A 23,446-nucleotide genomic window follows, 5' to 3' on the forward strand; every position below is an offset into this window, starting at 1 on the left:
GCTGACCCGACCCAAAGTTTGGCAAGTAAAACAATATTTGGCCGACTTCAGCTAAACTTTGTTACCGTATCGTGGGGGGAAACATCATCCATCCCTTGCAGTTTCAACCCTTGCCGTTCGTGAAGAATTCCCGCAGAGACATCCGAGACTACAGCGTCGTCATAGCTCAGGATACTCACCATCGAGGTTGTTTATCACATGCCGTGCCACCCAAGGAGTGATGTTTGCTGCCATGTGAGTTGAGGTTTGACATTTATGCTTTATTTTTCATTCGCTATGTTAGATTCAATCACGATGTGCGAATTACATTCCCATCAACCTGAGTGTAATTTACTGTGGCTCAGCAGAACTCACTGCACTCCGTCCTAAAGCTGAACGCTTCTGACAGCAAAGCATCCATTCGCAGTTACCTTAAAAGTGTTTATACATGTCCTGGAATATTATTCCTCGAGGTATCGAGTGCCAAACTAAAGCTCATGTACGGCCCCGTCTTTGCCATGGCGCTGGCGATCCAAAACATATAATCTAACAATTATTAAGGAAGACTGTTGATCAGCATATATAGCATCAATGTAAACTGCATGGTTGACATGATCGATTACATCTGTGAGTAGCAATCTGGGATATTCAGTGTGTGTGTGTGTGTGTGTGTGTGTGTGTGTGTGTGTGTGTGTGTGTGTGTGTGTGTGTGTGTGTGTGTGTGTGTGTGTGCAGCATCTGAGCAGGCCTTTCCCTAAGGATTCTGTAACATGCGCTGCAACTCCGGAGGCGTGTTCTTGTTTTAGACAGCAAATATTTACAAAGCACCGAGCCAAGGAAAATGTCTCACTGCACAGAAATAAGGTAGGCCGCAGAGAAGTGCTGTTGGATTTGTGGGGATTGTTTGTATTTCATGTTTTTTTTTATTCACTGCTTCTTTTTTTTTTTTTTTTAACTCTATATTAAGGTCATTAAGATCTGAAATAAATAAGGGCCCCATTTCTAAATAATGAAACATGTTTAGCTGAAGCATTTCAACAGATTATTTACTTAATTGCTTAGACAGATGTCTTTTTATTTATATTTGGAGCTTAAAGTTATTTGTATTGAGTGTGCAAACACTGGTCAGAGTTACTAATTTGTTTATTGACCTCAGTTGGATGAAATGCAATAATATGTACATCGTTGATGTCCGTTGATTTACAATTTAACTATCGGCATTATAATTATAACAATTTCTGCCTTTTCAGATACTTCGAGACAAACGACCAAGTGCAAATCCAAAAAATGTAAAAATGAGTTTATGTCCAAAAATACACCCACAAATGGTTGAACATATCTTATCACTCACCTCTTGCGGTGTCTATCTGTCCTTCAGATTTTGGTTTGAAGATATGTCTGCTGTCACAACAGTGCACTAGAGGTCAAAGTACGTATATTTGTGACACTATAGAACGCAATAAATAACTTAAACACAAATTATCCACAAAACACAGTTTTAATTGGGGGACTATTTTCTTCAGCAGAAAGTAGTTCCAATGAAAACAGTTCACAGTGAGGACTGTCTACTATGAGTAGTAATGGGGACACTGAATATCAGGGTTATCTAGAAACGCATTGGCACAGATAACATGCCATTTTTTTAAAATGTATTTCTTTAAAATCACAGGCTACAGTGAAACAACAGTGAGGGATTTAATAACGATTGAAAGTTAGTTTCCACTGGCAGCTAACAAATCATAAGAAAAGAGCCCGAAGCTGTTCGACTCTTTTCTGCTTAGTCACACTTGCCCACCGGCCAGCGACACGACGACTGATGTGCTTTCGAACCTGACTGAACTCCCAGCTTCATTCCACGCGTTCCTCTGCTTTTCGTACCAACCCCCCCCCCACCGTCTGTGTTTTTGATCTTTGAAACAAACACCTACGGACGCCGATCAAAGACGAGCTGCGACGTGTGAGGTTGTGTGCTGCATGCGCGAGTGTGGGAATCTGTGTGTTTGGAGTGGGATGATTCACCGTTGATTGTTCACGAGCTGCCCGAGCTGCACTACTTGTTGGCAGGCCATTCTTGCAGGGCGTCTGTGTTACAGTGTGTGTGTGTGTAGGTGTGTGTGTGTGTGTGTGTGTGTGTGTGTTTCCAAGTGTTCGCGAGACTGTGAGAAGGCATCTCTTTCACAGAGGAGACAGGTGGCCACGATTTACGGCCTCTTACTGGAATGGCCCTTGTCTGTCGCTTCCATGAGAGCCAATTAAAGGTCAGTGCAGACTTGCATGCAATGCACACACATTTGTTGTGTACACTCGTGACACAATAACGTGACTACTGTCTGTGACACGGCAACCTGAAGAGTGTGAAACGAGAGAGAAAAGCTTTAAAATTCGGGCTGCGAAAGTGACACTGAAGCAGCTCTCACACACTCTGTAAATAAGCAAGTTTCACACCGCCTCCGCTTTCTCCTCACACACACACACACTCACCCAGCCTTTCTGTCTCTCTCTCTCTTTCCCCATTCTCTCTGCTGCACATGCATACACAGACAAACACACACACCCAGTCTCACACACACCGCCAGCCAGCCAGCCAGCCATTCGCTCCTCACTCACACCCTCAAATCTTACCAAGCTCAGCTCTCACTGCTCAGAGGCAGACGGGAGCAGCAACGGCAGCCTGTTAAAGGAGCTGAGGGACGGAGCAGCAGAGTCAGAGAGAGAGAGAGAGAGAGAGAGAGGGGGATGAAAGAGTGACGGGAGAGCAAAGCAGAGAGAGCGCTGTTCCCCATATGCTGAGAAGGCACGGGCAGTTGAACAAGCTGCCCCCCCACCCCCGCCCCCACCGAAGCCTCCTGACTCATGGGAGCGTCAGACCCCGATCCCCCAGAGAGCCTGCAAAAACGCCGCCGAACCACGCTTAAGCGAGAAGGAGGGGAGCCAGAGAGGAGAGAAAAAAGTCCTGGGAGGGGGGAGAGAGAGAGGAGAGAGGGAAGAAAGCCACAACGGTAGGCTGTCCCACTCAACTGCTCTGCCGTGATGACGTCAGGGGGCATGTGACCCAGGCTCTCCAGTGACGGCACATGGAGGGCAGGAAAGAGACGAGTTTTAAAGCTGGTGCCTCTTGGGTTGTGTGAGGGCTCCGCTCGCCTCCCAAACAACCACAGAACCACAGACGTGCGGCTCGGGGCTTGGTGTTTGAGGGCGACCCGGAGTGTAAATGGTTAATCGTCGCGGGCCAGCACCAGTCACAGGGACGGCGCTAAGCGAGTAAGTACGTTTCCAACCACACTCGCCAAGCAAGCAAGTCCGACACCATCTGATCTATCCGCAGAGGCGATATTTGCCTCTGCAATTTTTCTTTTTTCTTTTTTTTTGCTCTATAAAACCAGACCTGGTTGTTACTTGTGGTCATCCAAATAGTTGATTCGTAAAAAAGCATGTCTTTTGGATAGCTTTTCCATTTTTTTTTTCTTCATGACACGCTGCGTGCTCTTGGTTTAGGACGTGTCAAGGGTCACGGAAACCGCAGAGGAACGAAAGTGGGGCTTGCTGCAACCAGAGGCAGCCATGGCATCGAACAGCCTCTTCAGCACAGTGACACCATGTCAACAAAACTTCTTCTGGGGTGAGTACCGCTTCGCTTGTCCGCTGTTGGAGTGTGGAGTTGGGTTAGAGGGGATCGGGTCACGGGAAGGACTCGGGGTCAGGTGTTGAGGTCTGGATTGAGGAATTAAGGGGTTTGGGTAAAAGGGTTAACGATCTTGGTTCCGATTGAGGGATTTGGGTCCAGATGAGCGGAGGGGGGATCAGCTGAGGTCACCGAGGACCCTGCTATCAAGGTCCAGGCTTTTGTGGTGGAAGAAAGATCCGACTATGATGAAGGCTTTTTGTGGTGCACAAATACAAAAAAAAAAAAAAAGCTCTCTGCGTTCACAGATTCCAGTATTTACTCTCTACGTGATGTTTGTAAATATTTCTGAAGGAGGAAGATGACATGTTTGTTCAACGTACCCTTAGATTTACAAAGCGATGCCATTGCGGAACCAAAAAAACAAAAGCACGGGTGATATTTTTTGACAAACGTAAACAAGACGCCGCACAAGACAGTTTACAGTTGAGCATTGAAACAAGATGTGGGGATTACTGGGCTGTGTGTGTGTCGGGTGTCTCTGTTGTGCGTGGGGGAAGAAGTATTGATTAATTTTTGCCAAGAAAGGTTTGTAATCGCTTCCTGAAATTGTTCAGTGGTGCTGCTGTCATTAATTAATCAGTGTAGATTTCTGCAGCCGCCTGGGAGCACTTACACGACAGACAAATCCGCTTTGGACAAAAAGTTACTCCATGTCGACATCCGTGACATGAATTTGTCATTTAAGTGCTGGAATAATTCGTTCTATCTTAAAACAATCAATTAATCTGAATTATTGCGTCTCCACAAATTACTAAAAAGATCAAATATATTTCTTGGGGGTTGATAAACTCTTCTTCTTTTCAAAGAATTGCACCAGAAATACAACAGTTGTTCTTCATTTTCAACAGTGTTTTGTTTGTCCTTTCATAAAAAGCGAGATCCTGCGTGGATCCCAAAGTGGATCCATAGGAAGTAAGACCACAAAAAATTCAAGACCCGTGAACAGTAGCAGTGTCAACTTTATGATTTTCAATTACCTGTGAAGGCCAACTCGCATTGTGCAGTTTGCGGCCTCTGTTTTGGGTTTTGCTGTATTCTAGTGTGACAGATTCTCTACACAATCTAATTTAATCAGCAAAATAAATGATGTTTTAGGTTTACCAGATGAAGTTTCAAGATTTAAACAAACATTTCCATTGCCGTGCGACACAAGGAATAGACAGTTTAATATACCCCGCCCCCCCTTTTTCTCCGCTTCGGTCCATAGCCTCCGCTCCTCTGTCCAAATCAAATGTTTAAAAGATGTTTTTAAGAAGTCGCTCCGTGGTCAGGCACAGCTGTTCTGGGCTCCGGCTCCGCACAGAAGCAGGGTGGCTCCTAATGCGCTCTGAAAGCCGGGAGAGAGTGAGCGTCTTCTACCAATCACCACCACCTATTACCATGTTAACCCCTGACCCCCTCGGTGTGTCTCTGGGGCCGGAGAGGAGAGGAGAGAGGAGAGCGGCGCTGCAGGAAATTGAAAGCATGCTGCACGCGGAGGGAGAGAGAGGAGCAGATGTGTGCAGATGTTCAGGTGGAGGGACTCAGAGGAAAAGGCGATCACTGATCAATTCTCTGCTACAACAGCATTGCTGACTGATGTTGTGCTGCAGCTCATTGATGTTGCCCCTGTTTATGAACATCTGGGCAGTAAATCTGTCAGTGCAACCACAAAAAGCCCCCTTGACAGAGTAGTGTGATTTTGCAAGACCACCGGCGCTTTCTGTTGTATTTATGATTTAAAATAAATGAATGTAGTGTACGGTAGTGTATCAGAGCTGGTAAAAATTAGGATTGGCGCCGTAAACATTTTGGTTTTTTGGTTTAGACAAAAAAACGGCTCTTGAGTTTGAAGGAAGTTGCTTTTGAGTATTCATTAAACTGAAATATGGGGAAATTTGACAGAAAATGTCCCACATAGAATTTAGATTATAAGACTTATATTCATTTCTGTTCATCTTAATTGTTTATTCCTCACAACTTGAATCCATTCGGTGGACAAACACATGATATAACTGAGCTCAAGTTTAGCTTTTTGTTTGATTTTCTTGAAGTTGTCCCTGCTCCCGTGTCTCTCCCGGGTCATTTTGTCCGGCGTCAGTGGGTTTTATGAGAGCAAAAGTTTTGTTTTGTTGGTTAGTAAGCCACATTACTCCATCCCGTCCGTAGGTTTGTATTCAAGGACAGTTTTAATTTTGGACAGAGTGTACATTCCCAGTGATAAATTGAGCCGACTTGAGGGAGCAAGCAAATATTCCAAATTGAGAAAAGGGGGCTCATTAAAATCTGCCCTGGCGTTTACATCAAGCTTTTTTTTTTCTTCATTTAATTGCCTCAAATACATTTTTTTTGTATAACTCCTCAGACTGGCAGATCAGATGAGGAGGGCAGAATAATCTTCAACATGTGTGGCACCCACTCAACCGCCGTGCCTCTCTGGGGAACATTTAAGTGCCCATTTTCTCTATTACAAACTTAATTACATATAGACAATTAAGTCATGGGAGCAATTATCGTTCGGTAAAGTTGTGCAGTCACAGTAGAGACTTACACAGACGGACCCGAATCAACACGATCAAAAGAAAAAGCGGGTAAATATCTGAAGACTCCGGGCGGAAAACTTTCCCCAAAAAGAAAATCTCAGATAATTTGCAGGGAAACCGTATATGTATCTGAGAAAGGCAGCTTCTGTTGCATAAGTGTTGCCTTAGATCTAACCACAGGCCTGCTTCTTGGAGACATCTTAAAAGTGATCCAGACATCCTCCCCCCCCCCCACAACCCCCCCGGCCGTGGAGAGACTTGAAGCCCACTCATCAATAGGTAATTTGAAAAAGCCAGGGGGAAAAATCCGAGCGCTTCACTGGCTGCTACTGTGCGGGAGAAGACTCTTCCCTTAACTCCACGCTCAAAGGAACTCTATTTAGCGTTGGTTAATTGTACCTCAGAGGCAAACATGTTATTTAGTCCCGGCAGGGTCATATTGATGGAGTAAAAAACGCTGCTGTGTGTGTGTGTGTGTGTGTGTTTTACGCACCGCGCCAGCTATTAGGACTTATTAGCGCTGGACGTCCACATTAGTCTACATAATTCCTGAGGGTAATCAGGGAGGTGCGGCGTGTTAATGTGATCAGTGTTTAATCAGAGATAAGATTGATTGGTCTGTATTTTCACTCATATGAAGCAACAGTGAGCAGTGGGTTGATTATGGCCCCAAATAGGCTGTAGGCACTTATTAAGGTCTGAATGAGAGCGCCATGGGAGCTCGTGTTCCTGTAACCTGTGATTTCAACGGCCTGTAAGTTGAGGAGAAAGTTGAGCGTTTTTTCCTGTAATTTGTAAAGCTATGTGCGTGGTCACAGAGGTTATTCTTCACCATGAAATGGGACTAAAACAAGATAAATATTCAATCAATGAAAAGGAGCGTAGTCGTTTCCCAGAAAACAAGAGAAAACCTGATTGGGAGGCACTTTTTCTTTCTTTTTTTTCCAGTAGTGTCAACCGCCGCCCTTTGTTGTCTGGTCCAGAGCGACTCTGAACTGCAGAGACATGTACGATATCTAACTCCTCCTGCTTCCTGTGGAAGCAGGAGGAGTTATTGAAACATGGGAGAAAGGGAGTCTCACTGCAGAGGGAGATTACAGTCGCTCCTGTATTATGGAGACGGCAACAACAAACGGAGAGTTGGGTGTAAATACTCACAAGGCGCTGTGTATTGTCCTTTCTTTTATCCACATATTCAGTGGCTGAGGGGCTCATTACACTATTATGATAAGACAAACTGCCAATGGTCTGAGCTTACTGTGTTGAAAGTAGACTCAAAAACAATTATCCCAATGGAGCGTTAAAGCCTATGAGCAACATCTCTGCTTGTTTTCAACATAAATCAATGCAAACAGTTAATATCTCTGCTGTGTTTATTCCAGCTGCACGCCAAATTGGTGTGTGTTTTCTTTGGATAGCACTGCGTTTCTACACTTTCGCAAAAAGCTATGATTTTTCAAATGCACCATAATTACCAGCTGGTTTAATGCCATCGCGTTGGCTTTTAATGCGGCGCTGCGCTATTTTGACACTTAACAAGATCCTGCAGCCCTTCATCCAGTTCAGTTGCATCACGCTGGGCGAATTACCGTTATCCTATATAAGCCCTCAGAGAGGAAGTAACTACCTAACACTTTGGAAATTGGTCCGTCTTGGAACCGGTTCACCCTAATGAAACAGAACACCAGCATTATAACCCAGAATCATATACCTCTTTCACTCTGCTCTCTCTGTTTCAAAGTCCCCTCTCTTCTCTTCATCCACGTTTTTATTTGAGTTATTTAAGTGAGAAGACGACTTTCAGCAGAGCTGATGCAGCAAACCACAGGAAGCCTGAACGGCATTGTTTAGCTGCCCCCAACTCCCCAACTCCCCCTCCCCACACTCGCTTTCCCGCGAACCGGCCGAGGCGACCTTGCTTCCACGCTCCGTGTTTCTATAAGGGGGAAATATGGAGTGTCGAGCCTCCTGGATGTTTGGGTTCGGCCTGTAACGACGTGAGTGAGAGTGCGGCCGCAGCGCCTACACAAGGCCGTACCTGTTCTGCCCCACGCCGGAGAAAAGGCCAGGTTTTTCCCCTTGTTAGTTTAATCTTGAAGGAATGCGGTATCCCCTCCGACTCGGGCCAAACTCCCAAATATATAAACCTACTTACCAGCAGGTCACGGAAAGAGCAGCACAGGTTGGACGGTGTTGTGTTTTTTCGAGAGAATTCTGATTATTTATGTCAGGTAACACACACGCTGTGAATTGCGCCGGAGTGTCAACACAGAAGGGAGGCGACTCTGCTCGGCTTTCGAGGCGAAGGTGAAACAAGATGAGTCGAGGAGCATCAAAGAGTTGCAGCGAGCTCTGCCTGTGATCAATGGCTTGGCAGCAGATCAGTGGGGCTGTCTGAGGGGGCATAAGTACACCTTGTTACAACGTGTCTCCAGACGCCGGTATCAGCGCTCCCGCTCGCTTTATCACAAGTCAGAATCGCTTGTCGTTTTAAAAACACTCGTGGAGAAATTTTGTATTTTTAAATCGGAGTTTGGAAGTAGCAACGTCGCAGAATAATGACTGGGGTTTGTAGTTACTATAGTGCAAACATAGTACTGTAAGGAGTGTATAAATGTACAGTATTGTGTGTGCGTGTGTGTGTGTGTGTGTGTGTGTGTGTGTGTGTGTGTGTGTGTGTGTGTGTTTGTGTGTGCTTGAAGGTGTCTGACAGGAAGATCTGTCTGCTTGATTAATGCTCTCACTCAAACTGGCACCTGGAACCAATCCCCTCCTCCTGTGCCGCCCCCGTCCCATGTGCACTGTGTGTGTGTGAGTGTGTGTGTGTGTGTGTGTGTGTGTGTGTGTGTGTGTGCATTCCACACACTGCACTGTTGTGTGTTGAACAGGAGGCACAGATGGGACCGGGGGGACCCTGAGCGGAAGAAAAAAAGAAAGGTGTGTGCAGAGGAGGGAACAATAGGTGGACGTGCAGCGGAGGGTGTGGGGTGTCACTAATAACACACGGGCCCCATCTCCTAATTTGCTCAAATTACCTGCCCACACAGCGGGGGCCCCTGCCAGCGCAGAGGTGTGAACACAACAGATCAAAATACACCTGAAAATCAGAGTGCCCACCCACTCGGGTACGATGCCCACGCGAGCCCTTTTATGGTCCGTTCAACTGAGCGTGTGTGGAAGAGATGGGTGCCGAGTTTATTCTTTCAAGTGAGAAAATTAGAGTGAGAAAGAAGCATTAAAAGGAAGAAGAAGAGTAGGCGAGACAGAGATACGACACAAAGGGAAGGATCGGTTTGCACTCAGGAGGCGTACAGTGAGAGCAACTCAAAGACTGACTCTTTCAAAACCACCTCCCATATGGCACCGCGGGGGTGACCATTTACCAGCATCCACCCTCCTCTTCTTTTCTTTTCCTTTCCTCCTTCTCCTTCCCCTTATGTCCACCCTCCATCCTTCCCCTCCCACCCACGCTTTCGGGGGAAGAAATAAAGCGGTGACCAAAATGTGACGGGGCGGGCGGCGATGCTTTGGTCACCGCAATAATCAGAGCAGAGTCACCGGCACCGTACCACCTGTGGCACACACACACACACACACACACACACACACACGCATGGAGACAATGTGTGTACAGACACTGGAATTAAATATGCCCCAGAGACACAAAAGGGGACCAGGAGAGTGTGTGTAGGTGTGCGTAGTGGGATGCTCGTCTTTGAACTTTGAATAGTGTGTGTAGCTGATATTGACAAGTCTCCGGGGAGAAGTGGGAAGCTAGACATGCTAGCTCTCATTTGTAAAGTGGCCTCCAGAGAGAGAGAGAGAGAGAGAGAGAGAGAGAGAGAGAGAGAGAAAGAGACAAAAGGGGGGAAACAAACATGCAGATAATTGGGTTTTTTACGTGGCGACACTTTAATTTAACTTCTATATTAACCTCAAATGCTTAAACATAGTTTCATAAAAAGATGCAGAATAGTTTTATATCGTATCGTCAAACTGAATGTTTCAAAATAGTCGTTGACAAATACATTAAAAGACACTTAAAATCCTCTACATCGTGATGTTTTATTAATGGTTCGTTAAGTGTTAACGTACTGCTTATGAAGGCTAAATAGGGGGTTAAATAAAGTGTTGCCTGTTAGGTTTTCCTGGCTTACAACTTTTCTGCAAAGTCTGCACGACTTTTTACTGTGAAAACAAAGTTTCTAACAATTATTGCTTGTACAGCAATGTTACAAAACTGCAAAAAAAAAAATCCCCCCACGTTACACTTGAGGTTGTTTCAAAGCTCCCTCCTGTGACTGAGGCTGGCATCTTTTTGAGAACTTGTAGCTGGTGTGTTTTATGCTGATCCCAGAGCTGTTCCAGTTTTACACACATTCAAATCCGATCGCACCGCTCCGACAACGCAGCTCTGCGTGATCAAAGTCTACATACGTACACGTCGTCTGATCCTCACTTGGAGCAGGCTTTTCCGTCTGGAGTTGAATCCTGTCACTCACCCAGACGGCTGCCCTCTTACAGTCGTCTGTAGCTCATTTTTGTTGTCGCAGTTAAAAGTTTTTCCGTCAACTGTTGCGCCGCTCATTCTATTTTCTGTCTTTCCCCAAAGGAAATAGGTCTCTCTCTCTTCTCTCTTCTCTCTCTCTCTGCCTCCTTTATGGACGGAGACCAATAACAGGCGTTTTCCACTTCACGTCTCCTGATGCTGAATGAGCAAAGGAGGATCCCAGAGGAGCGGGAATATTTTATTAGAGGGATATTTTTGAAAGTTCCTCCTCTCCTCCTCTGTCTTTCTTCCTTTCTCGTGATGGAATTGTGAGGATGCTGCAACAAATCTTACTGTTAGTGTGCGTGTGTGTGTGTGTGTGTGTTTGTGATAGAAAACAGCTCACGCAGGGCAAAGACAATTCAAAGTTACAGCTGAATGACAGGCTGGGAGCTCCGGTCTTTTGAATTGCATTGTTTTCTTTTTTTATTCCTGCTCGGGAGGAGGATTGGTAAAAAGAAATTGGGACAGAAAGCGCGCAGTTTGGTCTCGGGAGAATTACTCTCTGCACAAACAAAAGTAGCAGTCATTTTCTGCTGACAAACACTTTTTTAATGTGAAGGGTTGTTTTTTTTTTGTGAAGTTGAGCTCTTTTTGTTTTCTTATTTATGACAAAAGCTGCCATTGCAGGAAAGAAAGGGCGGTGTGTGTGTGTGTGTATTGTAGCCTTGATTTACTGTCGCTTAAAGGTGTAGGAGGAGAAGGAAGAGTGAGGGATGTCGGAGTTCTTTGGCTTAATTGGAAGCACTGGTTTCTTAAAACAATATGTTACTTTAAGGAAATGTGTCTCATATGTGTCTTCACGATGGCCACGGACAAATGTATCTTTACATATTGTACAAAATGTCACTTTCACACGAATACGACATTATACACGCAATTACACCTACACACACTCGTGCACACGCAGCCAGACACACACACGCCCTTTTCCTGCAGGACCCTGCAGAAGCAGCAGAAACAGTGGAGTTTGGTCTCTCTGGTAAACAAACAGTGAGAGGCTGCTTGGAGTCTTCACCGGGCCTCCAAATTATAGTCCGGTTAACCAAAAGTCTCAGAGCCGGCCCCCCTTTACTGCACTCGTACTGCACGTACACACACATGCGTATATGCGCACATACACACAGGACCTGTGCACATTAAAGGCACCATAGAGGCACTCTTTAAAAGCGCATATACAATCAGGTTCTAATGGGACCTTGTCTGCGCTACAGTTGAGCCGAGAGTAAAAGATTTTATAGACACAAGAGAGACTGAGAGGGAAGCAGGCCCTGAGGGCCTATCATAAATATAACCCAATCATCAGGCTCACAGTGTGAGGCAATTACTAATGAAAAAGAATCCCTTGCAATGTGAACGCGGGTTTAATGTTTACAGCTTTTAACCTTGTATACCGTTGTTATAATTTTAAGGTTTTCTTTATTGGTAGAAGCTGCTTTGCTTTGCTTGGACTCAAAAGATGTTCAGAGAGCTGTGTGCTGATGCTGTGTGGTTTGTAAAGCGTCAAATATTTTTCTTCTTTTCCCAGAAAGCTGCTAATAGAGCACTAGTTTGGCGGAAGACTTTTTTTTTTCAGTGCGAGGAGGTGGGGTCGTTTAGAGCTTCTTTAATCGTCTGTAAATGAGTTCTGCAACTACTGGGGACAGTTTTCAGTCTCTGGAGGACACACGAACACATCAGAGTGATCTATGACGCCGTAAAATCCAGTTAAAACATTTTAAAGATGATCAGTTCTCGTGAAATTATCCGCCGTAAATCTCACGCCTCCAGAGCGACAGCGTATTCCGAGCGGACGATTTAATTGTCAGCCGGAGACCACATCCCAACAGACCCGTTGCCAAAGAGGGATTTTTAATGCGTGTGACGTTCGAATTCTCAGCTTTGCCATAATGCAACACCACAGAGTAGATTGTGTTTGAAGGACGGCATTTCACAACGTAATTGATGTTCCCCGTGGGACCCAGCAGTCGATGAGCCTCCCTGCTCGGGGACGCGTTGCAGGCGCTGTGAAGCTGGCGTCATCCGAGCCTCAGCTATAGAGGCAGAGCAGACGCGACATGAAAAGGCCCCGTCCTGGAATAACCGGCAACTTCTGAGTGCGTGTGCGGAAAACACAGGGTCATAGGTCGCATAATCACACAATAGCCATTTATCTTGTGTGAAATTTCATTGAACCCGCTTTTTCCAAAGACGACTGGAACTGATTTTGTCTGAGGACATCTCAGGCTGAGAGCTATGAAAGTGAACTCCATCCACCCTTCCCTTTCTCCCCCTCTACACCCCCACCTTTGTTGTGAGTCACTTCTGACCAGTAGCTTAATAGGCTCAGTGTAATTACAGGCTAAGGTTTTTTAGGCATCTCCGAGTGTGCTGCATCAGCAGTGACACTCTCCACTTGATCTGTTAACTCATTCGGCACGCAGAGAATCAGACGCGAGGCCTGTCGAAAATGTTCACAAGCCGAGGGCTTCCCGGGGGCCATTTCCACGTCTTTAACGGTTTGGAATCCGATCCAGTATGTATGGCTCCAGGTTGCAGAGTTCATGCTCGGCGTTTTTTTGGACCGGCTCCCGAGCTGGATTGTGATCAGGAAGACTATTGGCAACAAAAAAAAAAAAAAAAAGGGGGGGAGAGCGATATCCAAACCCTCGGAAGTTGAGCGTTGTTGCTCGATGCTCGACTCAGTGCTGTGGCTGCTCGCGGCGCCTGCCCCAGTACTGTTTTCATTTCCTGTTTATCTGATTGGCTGTCGTTTCAGTGCTTGACATGCTGACTGACAGTCTTGACATCGATTCCCCCTCCCACCCCTCCCAAAGGAAGAAGCAATGCCAGGACTTTGGCTTTTTCGATATACGCTCACATACCGTCAGTTATATTCATGATACCCGGTCTGTAGGGATGGCCAAGCAAAGCATATAGTATATTTAACACATTTAAACGCTCTGAGACAAAAAATGCATATGGTACATTTCAAGGCGTGGGTTCACCCGTCTATGTTTATGTCTGTGTGCAATTGAGCATCAATGGCAGACTCCCCCCCCCCCCTCCATCTGGCCCTCCTCTACAGCTCCTCCTATCGATTTGGACCCAGTGCACCTGGACATTCCTCCACCCTGCCTCCGTTCATATGCACACATCCTCACCTCCTCCTCTCCTTCCTCTCCCTCCGTCGCCATCCAGTCACCGTCCGTCCTGTCTTGCCTGCCCACCGGGCTCGAAACAGGAGCAGTAGGAAACCGGCGAGCGATAGCCGATAGCCCCCTCTGCGACTGCGAGTCTGGGCCGCTGGGTGTTTGCCTCTCTCGCCGTGCGGTCACTCTATCTATCTCGCCTGGGCTGACTCGGTTCTCACATAAATCATCCTCAGTCGCACTACCTGGACAGGAGGGAGAACAGAGAGAAATCTGCCCCGATAAATCTGGTATTAGTTTTACCTCGCATAATGAACACAGGGCTTAAACGGTCCTGGATACATGAGAACAGCATGTCTTGCAGATGTACTATAAATATTTTGATACTAGCCGGCTAGTTTGCAGAGGGGAAGTAGACCAGTGAAATACACAGAGGAAGGGGAAAAGTGTAAAGTGGAATGTTGGCCTAGCCCGAGTGTCTGTATTGTCTTTAGCACCTACAGAGGGTCTCGGTCCAAGAAAAACGCTCTTTACAGGGTTCCTGTTCCCAGCCGTGGTCCGGTACCACTCATGGATACGCTGCGTTTCCTCCAAGCCAATCCTTCAAAACTGGTCTCCGAAGAGGGGGGGCTCATTGTTTGATTAATGGCACGATCAGACCTGATTGAGTGATAGATGCTTTGGGGGGGGGGGACCAGTGCGCCTTGGGGACACTCCGGGACTGAGTCTGGGAAAAGGCAGATTGGTGGAGCGGCTGCATTAAAGTGAAGGGCTAATAATAGCAGCGCTAATGACACGACGGCTGCATAGAGCCAAATGTGCCTGATCACTTAACAGATATTTTGTTGCAGCTATGTAAAGACAAAACTGTAACGCACACACACACTTGCATGCAAAAGTGGAAAAACTGAACTCCCCCTTTGTGGCATATGTCTGGCCTCAGCCCCGGGCGCTGTCACTCTGCCCCCTTCAAAGAGCCACACACACACACACACACACACACACACACACACACACACAGAAAGCCCCACGCACTCGCACTGTTGTAGCGCTGTGACAGCAGGTGGCGTGTGACACGTCAACATCTGAGGGTTCCCCGGCAGACGGGGAAAGAGTTCTCTGCCGCCCTTCGCGCCCCAGTCGCTCAGATCTCTCATTGGGACTCTTTAATGGCAGCCTTCGTCACATATTACTGCTTTATTTTCTCCTCTCCATCTCCCAGCCCACAGAAGTTCCTTTTTTGTTCCTATTTTTAAGTACAAGTGATCTCAATTAGGGACCTCCATGAAGGCGGTAGGCGGCAGACAGTCAGAGCAATAAGAGCAGAGAGGAAATTGTCTTTATACCCCTCCTCCCTCCATCCCTCCCTCCCTCCTCCTCTACCCTCCTGCCACAAGCAGTGAGCAGCCGCCCCCTCCGTGTCTCCATCTCTTTCCAGGCCTGCTCTCGGCCATTTTCAGGAACGGAGCGAAATATCAGACAAACTCTTTCTGTATTCTCACCGAGAGACGAACACATCAAACCTGGTTAGCCACGCCAGCCAACCTCAAGGTCTAACACAAAACTTGTGGCGGTACGCTCCGTGAAACACACACACACATACACACACACACATCACAGAACGTGCCATCCTCGTCCGAAACGGTTCACGGTGATGTCACGGGCTCGGTGACAAACAGTCATCAAGGGCTTAGCTGTGATCCGGGATCAGCGCATGAATGAGTCGGTGAGGTCGGGTAGATGAAGTCACGAGGAGTGAAGTTGCTGCCCATCGTCATCCTCCTCTGATGGCTTAGCTGGTTCACAAATCGACTGCCCGGGTTGGCCGACTACCAGCCCAGGTCCAGCTAAGTGAGCGACTAGGTTTTGTGGCCCCAGTTTCTGCTCTCTTGGTTGGTTTGGTTGACGGGCTAATAGACTGGATCTTTGGCTGCTCTGCTGCCGGGCCTGGTGGGCTCGCTGATTGGTTAGCTGGCAGGCAGGTTGCTCTGGTGGCCCGCCAAACATGGAAACATCCCGTTAGAGCTGAAAAAGCCTGGGCCTCGTCACTGCCCTCCTCTAGAAAGCTATAATTAAGTGTCTTGAAAAATGCACCACTGTGAAATGGAGCCTTTATCCTGAGTCTTAAGTGGCTGTACTTTTCCTCCTGAATGATGAGAGTATGCGCTTGTGAAAAGGAGAAGGACGGAGGAAGAGTGTTGCCTCTTGTGTTTTTATTATATAGTCAAATATATTATTATCGTCAAATTTAAAAGTGCGCCCATGAACCCATCGAGTCGGGTGTGTCCCGCTTACACTGTTGCACCACACTATTGATGCGCTGTTTTAGCTCTTGCTTGTCCTCCTCTCCAAAATGATGTGTCAATAGTGAGGTCAGATGGGCCTTAAGAGTGTGTTTGTTTGTGTCTCTGCGTTTGTCAGTGATGTGAAGATGTTGACAGTTGTAAAAACAAAAAGACTGGGGAAGAAAGAGATTCTGCATGCTTTAGTTTGCTGACATTAAAGATGGCGTGTGTGCGTACATATTAGCGGTTCACACTGTCTCCGTCATTCCAAGTGGGCACGAGAACAGAAACTTTCTTTACACGCTTGATATCTCGACGGGGAAAATTAGCCAGCGAGCATCAGCCGAGTTTAATTTTTATTGAAAGCAAATAATTGAAACTGAGCAGCAGAAATACAATATTACCATAAATCATAAAACGCACATCCTGCTCAATGTGGTACACTGTGGTTCGTCACTGTTAGTGACTTCTCCTACTGTGCAATGACTCCGAGCCAGTGTAACACAGTAGATGAATAATACCAGAGCTGAGAGAGACGATCCAGCTGTGCACCAGGCGAGCAAGCAGCCGCATCGAATGAAGGGCTTTATGCTTGATTCATTACTACACGATATTAAGTTTGTTAATACTGAGCGGGATAGGTCAAACACACCAGTACAATACTTGCGTAAAAACTTACAGCATTGGCGTTTAATCAGGAGTTGATTTGTGGCTGGGTTTAAATCCAGGACAGTGAAGCGGGGAAGTGGTATTTTCTTGATTGAACAGCGTATTCTGGCACATTAACGCCTTCTCTGGTGTCTCCTTCACGTCTCCGGGACTTCAAACGACCGATTTGGAAACTCAGAGGTCGCCCTACCTCTGAATGACATCGAGACAGACGGCAGGCCTTGCTGTGTGAATGCAGGCCGTATCCTGTATAGGGAGCTGGAAGACAGATGCTGGACGTGCAGCGGAGAGGCAAAGCGGAGTCAGATGGGACAAACACTCTTTGATGAGCCGAGCTTGTCAGTGTTTTAGTCACGACTACACTGGGAGGGGGGCGTTTGGGGGCCTGGGTTCAGGCTGCGAAAATCAAGAGGCTCTTCCTGCCGCTGTCTCTGAAGGGACAATAACAGGGCGCAGAAAATCCAAATTTAAGACTGATTAGTTGGCCTGAAAACGAGTGAAAAATTGGCATGTGACATTTATAGTCTATTAGGGAAAGAAGAAAGTACAAAAAAAAGATTGAATTCCAGTTCAAATTTCACTCAAAATAACATAAAACACATATGCATTATAAATAATTAGGCTGATTAAATTGATGGCATGAAATTGACTCAGAGGTTGTTTTTATTTCATCCCCGACATTTCCTAAATTAAATTCCACTACAACATTAAGGATGTTTTCCACATTACGCCAAATGTATTCAGTGGTGAAAAAATGATATTATCGGAGCTGAAACTTAACTCTGTTGAAATAAACCGGCTCCACGGTTTCTGCAAGGCCATGTTTATCACTATAACAGATTTAATTACCACTATTCACATTTATCCATCCATGAATAGTTAGTTGATCGTTCAGAATGTTGGACAATGTGAACCATATTTCTGGTGTTTGGGGCACACGGAGGGGAAGTGTAACTCAATCACTCTTTTTTTTTTCTCTCCCCTTCCCCGTCCACATGACGAGGTGCCAGATGCATGTCAATGCTTTCAGACTTTATATATATATCCCTCCCACATCCTCACACACACACTCGCTAACAGACATGTATGCATGTGCACACCCACGTACATACATACTTATGAAACACAAGAAGTCAAGTTATTTCAAGTTACTTACAGTCCTCAGGCTTTAGGCTTTTTATTCTCTCAACACAGAAACCTTATTATAAAATGTAGAAGACTGTGTCCAACTTTACAGCATAAAAACAAGCAGCAAAAGCCCTGACAGGACCCAAATAACCTGACAGCTGTGCCTCCTTTAGTCCCTTTTATTTTGAAACAGGCCCGGAGTATCAAAGGCCTTTGTCTTTAAGACTCTCTGCAATAAAAGTCTGTGTGGGAGCAACGGAAAAAGGAACGCAGAGTGGCAAATACACATGCTGCTGTGTGATGTGGCACTCAAAAACGACGCGCTGGGAGACTGATGGGTAATCAGGGCCGAGGGTGGGGTGGGGTGATGAGAGCCGGCTCACAGAGGGTAGATGATGCCCTCTACAGTAGACACAGGAAGGGCAGGCCTTCTGAGTCGCTGCCTTCAGAGCAGCATCCACACTCAAATATGACACATTTCAGCCATGAAATAAAAGCATGAAATCATTTTTAGTTGTTTTATTTGTTGTGTTTTTTTGCTTACGGTGGGATGTTGTAATCATGCATTGTTAAAAAGATGCCTTTAATGGTTGTTGTTTTTTAGATTTAATAAAAATATGGGATTTGTTTTTGGCCTTGGTTTAGAAAATGTAGTTTGCAAGCTGAATATTTTTATATTATTCAATTTTGCAGTGGTAGATTAAAATCCTTTTTGTTAAGTATATCATAACATGCTGGGAAAGTCTTGTGTTGAAAATATAACATGATAAAAAAATACTCAATACTCATAAAGCAGTAAAGATGCTTCTGTGAGGGTTATACTATCATATGTGTTGTTATTGGAGGAGTCTTATTGGTGTGTAAAAATCTTTTTATGGTTTATGTTTGTTGAGAAATAACTAAAACTGTGAAATAAATGTAGTATGGTGTTTTAAAAAAAGAAAAAAGTACCATAGTTCTTTCTGAATTGTAGTGGAAGTTGCACTCAATGGAAATACTCAAGTAAAGCACAACTCAAATTAAGTGCAGTACTTGAGTGAATGCACTTAATTACTTTCCACCACTGTCATGTTGAATTATGCCTTGGAATAGTCAGGGCGTTGTGCGTAATTACGCATTGGCTCACCTTTTAGCGCTGTATAGTTTACATGTAATTGTAAATATCGAATAATTGTACAAGTTCTATGAGGCGGACAGCAGATTAATTACAATTTTATACAGCGGACTTTCTCATAAGAGCCTTCGCTTTACAAGAGTCGACCACATGGGTGGAAGAACATAAATTAGAGCGCGTGTGTGGTAGAATACCTGTACACCTGCACAACAGCTCTCCCCTGCGACCGGCTGAAACTCTACTCCTGCGCCTCGACCTGACTCACCGCTCTCCGGTGACTCACTCGCTCCTCTACCTTATGGAGCAGTGTAACTCACTTGTCGCGCGGGCTCGGCTCTCTGAACGCACCTTTCCCCGAGCCGAACTTAGTCGGGACTTTAGCGGCAACGCTACACGGTAACACGGATGCACCGACGCGTCTTGCCGACTGAAAAATGATCATCCCCGGAGTCAGGAGCGCGCGGACGGTCCGGGGGGAGCGGTAACATGTCGGTACGTACAGCGGGTCGGTGTGTGAAACTCGTATCTGTGAATAACGAGAGAGAGAAAGGCGTGAAGCCCCGTGTGTGTTTCATGAAGGTATAGACCACTGACTGTCCGGTCGTCTGTATAGGCGTGATAGATCATAGCAGAGGGAATGGATCTGACTCCAGACACCACGTGTTGGAGTCGCATCAGCGCAATAATTGCTGGGCGCTCGAGCTATATAAACCACAAAAAGCCTGAGCACGGGAAACCCCGTCCTCCAAACGCTAACCACATTTACGGCTACAAAAACGGGATTCTATTTTCCGCCTCCTTCATCTCACCGGCGATGAATTTTTTTTTTTAACTTCATCAACCTTTTTTAAGCTTATTTACAAAACCTCTCGAGCGACTTTACGGAAAATATGCACAATTTGCTGGCGTCGCGGGGTTATAACTTGCTCTGTTAACGTATTGTTAAAGCGTTTTCCTTTGACTTTGAAAACGTTTTGGTGTATGTATGTGTGTGTGTACATCGCCTGCGGGCGCTCAGAGACCCTTTCAGTGTGGCACAAAGACTTCAATGACGCACCTGGAGCAGCGCTTTGACTTTTCACTAAAGGAAGACAGACAAAAACTTCTTTTAACATCTGGGTCGACCGTTCCATTTTAGACCTTTTTTTTTTTTTTTGTAATCGTATAGCCCATTAGGCACTCGGACATTTATTTGATGTTATTTATATCCTCACACGAGCAACTACGCCTGCGTTATGGCGCATGGACGCTTGCCTCGAGAAGTTTGAAAAACGGCTCGTCATTTAAAACTTCATCACGTTTTCAGGGGTTGTTTCTCTCTTGCCGGACAAGTATATTTTGTCGTTTTGAAGGCGCCCACTAAAGTTTGTAGTGGAGAGGGGTTTTGACACGCGGTGTACGCTCACGAAGTCCCATTTTCCGTTGGCATTAGGAAAAGCGGCGCACACTCCCGAGTTTCTCCCCGAGCGTTTGAGAAAGAAAGAAAGAAAGAAAGAGAGGAGCTGGAGAGCCTGCGGTGCCTTCTTTTTTTTTTTTTTTTTTGATAATCAACGCTGTTGTGATGCGAATTCCCGTAGATCCCAGCGCCAGTCGGAGGTTCAGTCCGCCGTCCAACAGCCTCCAGCCGGTCCCAGGAAAGATGAACGACGTGAGCTCTCCAGCCGGGCAGCCGGACGCAGCGGCCGCGGTGCCAAGACTGCGTCCCCACGAAAACCGCAGCATGGCCGAGATCATCGCCGACCACCCGGCCGAGCTGGTCCGGACCGACAGCCCCAACTTCCTCTGCTCGGTGCTGCCCTCCCACTGGCGGTGCAACAAGACGCTGCCTGTCGCCTTCAAGGTGAGGCCCCGTCTCAGTGATGTGCTGCTGAATTTAAAAAAAAGAGGATAAACCACAATGTGTTCGCCGGAGGACAAACGAGCACAACATTAGGCCAACAAACATTTTAGAAACGCGTGAATGCATTATCTTTCTTTTAAAAAACAAATTTATACAACTTAAATTAATTTAATTGTTATCAATGGTTTGTATTTATTTGTATTTAAGTTATTATTATTTGTATTTAAGTATCTTTTCTCAAAAAAAATATATTCAGAAAATGAATTACAAAATACAAAAGAAACATTAAAGGGCCATAAAAGAATATACACGTCAAAGGTTTGGTAACGTAGAAGGAAAGGAGTCACATGTTCTCTTTTTATTTTGTAAACAAACAAAAAATACTTTTCAGTTATTGACAATAATCAGTTAATGTAGGAAAGTATAACAATTATAGCTCATTAAAATAGCCTCGCAGTGAATAATTCCACAATCAAAGCTTTGTTTCCATAGTTATTTATAACATGTTTCTCTCTTCTCAATTCTTTTTTTGTGTGTTAAAAATGATTAAAATAACCTATATTACAACATGTTATTTATATGTTAAAACCACATCAAGGCCTATTATAACCACTATTTCTATGATTATACTATATTACTTTCATCGGTCTCCACATGTTGATGTTACTGGACTTTCAATGAGCAGCAAAGCAATGTCAGAAAAACAGTGTATTTCCCCACACAGCACAGACTAATTGTTTATACATTTCAGGCCTCCTCAGTCGTTTTTTGAAGCTCTGAACATTTTTTGCTCCCATGATATTTCACAGGAAAGGCCCTATTAATTACTTGACAGATTTTATTTACAGGATGGATCAAAGACACATCCCAGTGGAAATTTGTAGCTGTTGCCCTGGCTCCAAATCAAATGTGACACATTTTAAAATATGTGTTATTTAACTGTTTTTATTACTGCGGCTCTGTAATTATTGCTGCTCTGTGGGCCTGCTCACACTCTTTTATCTGTATCCAGGAATCTAAATGATAACACGAGGCCTTCGCCGCTTTTGTTTTAAAGACTGCACTAGAGAACTGAAATGAGGTGAAATTAAATCCGTTTAACAACACGATGCGAAGGAAGATGGTTTGGTGTAAAACACGGCTGTCACATTAGCTCCATGAATTATTTGAATGAGGTTTGATTTCATTCTTACTTTTGGCTTTTAAACTGAAGCACTTTTTCCTCTTTTTTTCTGGAATCAGTTGTCTCGATGTTCTTTAACCGTCAACAGAGGAAGAGAATATGTTGTAGTATACCTGAGTGGTTCTGGAATTTTCTGATCTTTGAGCTTTGTGCCCCCCCCCCCCCCCCCCCCCCGGCAGGTGGTTGCCTTAGGAGACGTAACTGACGGGACTGTTGTCACGGTTATGGCGGGCAACGACGAGAACTACTCCGCCGAGCTGCGGAACGCCTCGGGCGTGATGAAGAACCAGGTAGCGCGCTTCAACGACCTTCGCTTCGTGGGCCGCAGTGGCAGAGGTGAGCCCCGAAAAAACACAAACCATCCACGGAACACTACTGCAACTCAGCAGGAGCTATTAGGTTCAGTGGTGTGGATTAGTGGTCACATTCCCCTCGTGGCGACCACATAATGATCTCTAACTCCCGGCTCAAATCCCACCGCCCATCTCTGAACGTCTGAGCGGCGAATCGTGTTGCTTTAAAATGAGGGCCCTTTATTTATCTATTTTTTAACCCAGGTGAGACGCAAAAGCTTCATAAAGCCGACTGTTTCCTGCTTGTGATCTTTGTCCTTTTAGTTTAAGAAACAAAGCTTTGGACAAAGATATTATGCGTGATCAGTCCAGCTGCATAAGACAGTGGTGATCTCATAACAATCAAGAAACAAGTCCTTTAATTATTTTCTTATCCTTTCCTTGTTCACCTGACATGACCCAGCTCAGTTCAGGCTCATGAACATGTTGGGTGGTGCTGCAGCCCCACAGCTGATCTCTCTGTACATATCCTCAGGCAGCGAGGCAGAGGCACACTCCTTATTGGCTCCAGTAGCATTCCCTGAATATTTGGCATCGCCAAGGCGGCAGCATTTACCGTCTTGCTAAATCGTCTTGATTAACGATTTGAGATCTGGCACCGAGGATGTGCTCTCGCCCTCTCCAAACTCACTGGAAACGTTTTCTGAGAGACTTGTCTTTTCTGCAAAGTCTCACAGAAACGATAAGTCGCCCAACGATAAGTTGATGGTGATAAGAGCTGTCAGTGACTCTCCTTCTCAGTTTCCTTCTCCGTTGTAGCTGTCAAACAGGAGGAAGCGGAGGCGGTCGGGAGAGATGAGGAGAGGTGACAAAGTATAGAAAGCGGCAGGGTGGCGGGTACCTGTTGCCACAGAGACCTCGCGTGTGCGTCCCTCAGATGTGACACAGAATCTAGTCACAGGAAGTGACATAGGAGCCCGGGGGAGATCAGAATACGAGGTGTCTGAAATGAATACCCGCGACGATGAGTGCAAGCAGAGCGAACTGATAGGATGTCAGATAGCTGAA

The 23,446-nt window shown here is 45.7% G+C and overlaps 1 protein-coding gene across 3 annotated transcripts in view; it reads left to right on the top strand.

Moving 5' to 3' along the window:
- The first annotated feature begins 3,112 nt into the window (after window positions 1-3,112).
- runx2b (RUNX family transcription factor 2b) overlaps window positions 3,113-23,446 on the top strand; it is a 39,458-nt gene continuing 19,124 nt past the window's right edge. For 2 of the 3 annotated variants that reach the window (XM_079180584.1, XM_079180583.1), the window contains exons 1-4: window positions 3,113-3,240; window positions 3,475-3,598; window positions 20,640-20,902; window positions 22,265-22,421. In XM_079180584.1, coding sequence (XP_079036710.1) covers window positions 3,541-3,598; window positions 20,640-20,902; window positions 22,265-22,421 — 478 coding nt within the window. In that variant the 5' untranslated portion in view covers window positions 3,113-3,240; window positions 3,475-3,540. Of the gene's footprint in view, window positions 3,241-3,474; window positions 3,599-19,424; window positions 19,555-20,639; window positions 20,903-22,264; window positions 22,422-23,446 lie in introns of those variants that run through there. The other variant, XM_079180582.1, reaches the window with a different exon arrangement.

Source organism: Pholis gunnellus (genome assembly GCF_910591455.1).
Source record: "Pholis gunnellus genome assembly, chromosome: 19".
In the NCBI taxonomy this organism is placed as follows: domain Eukaryota; kingdom Metazoa; phylum Chordata; class Actinopteri; order Perciformes; family Pholidae; genus Pholis; species Pholis gunnellus.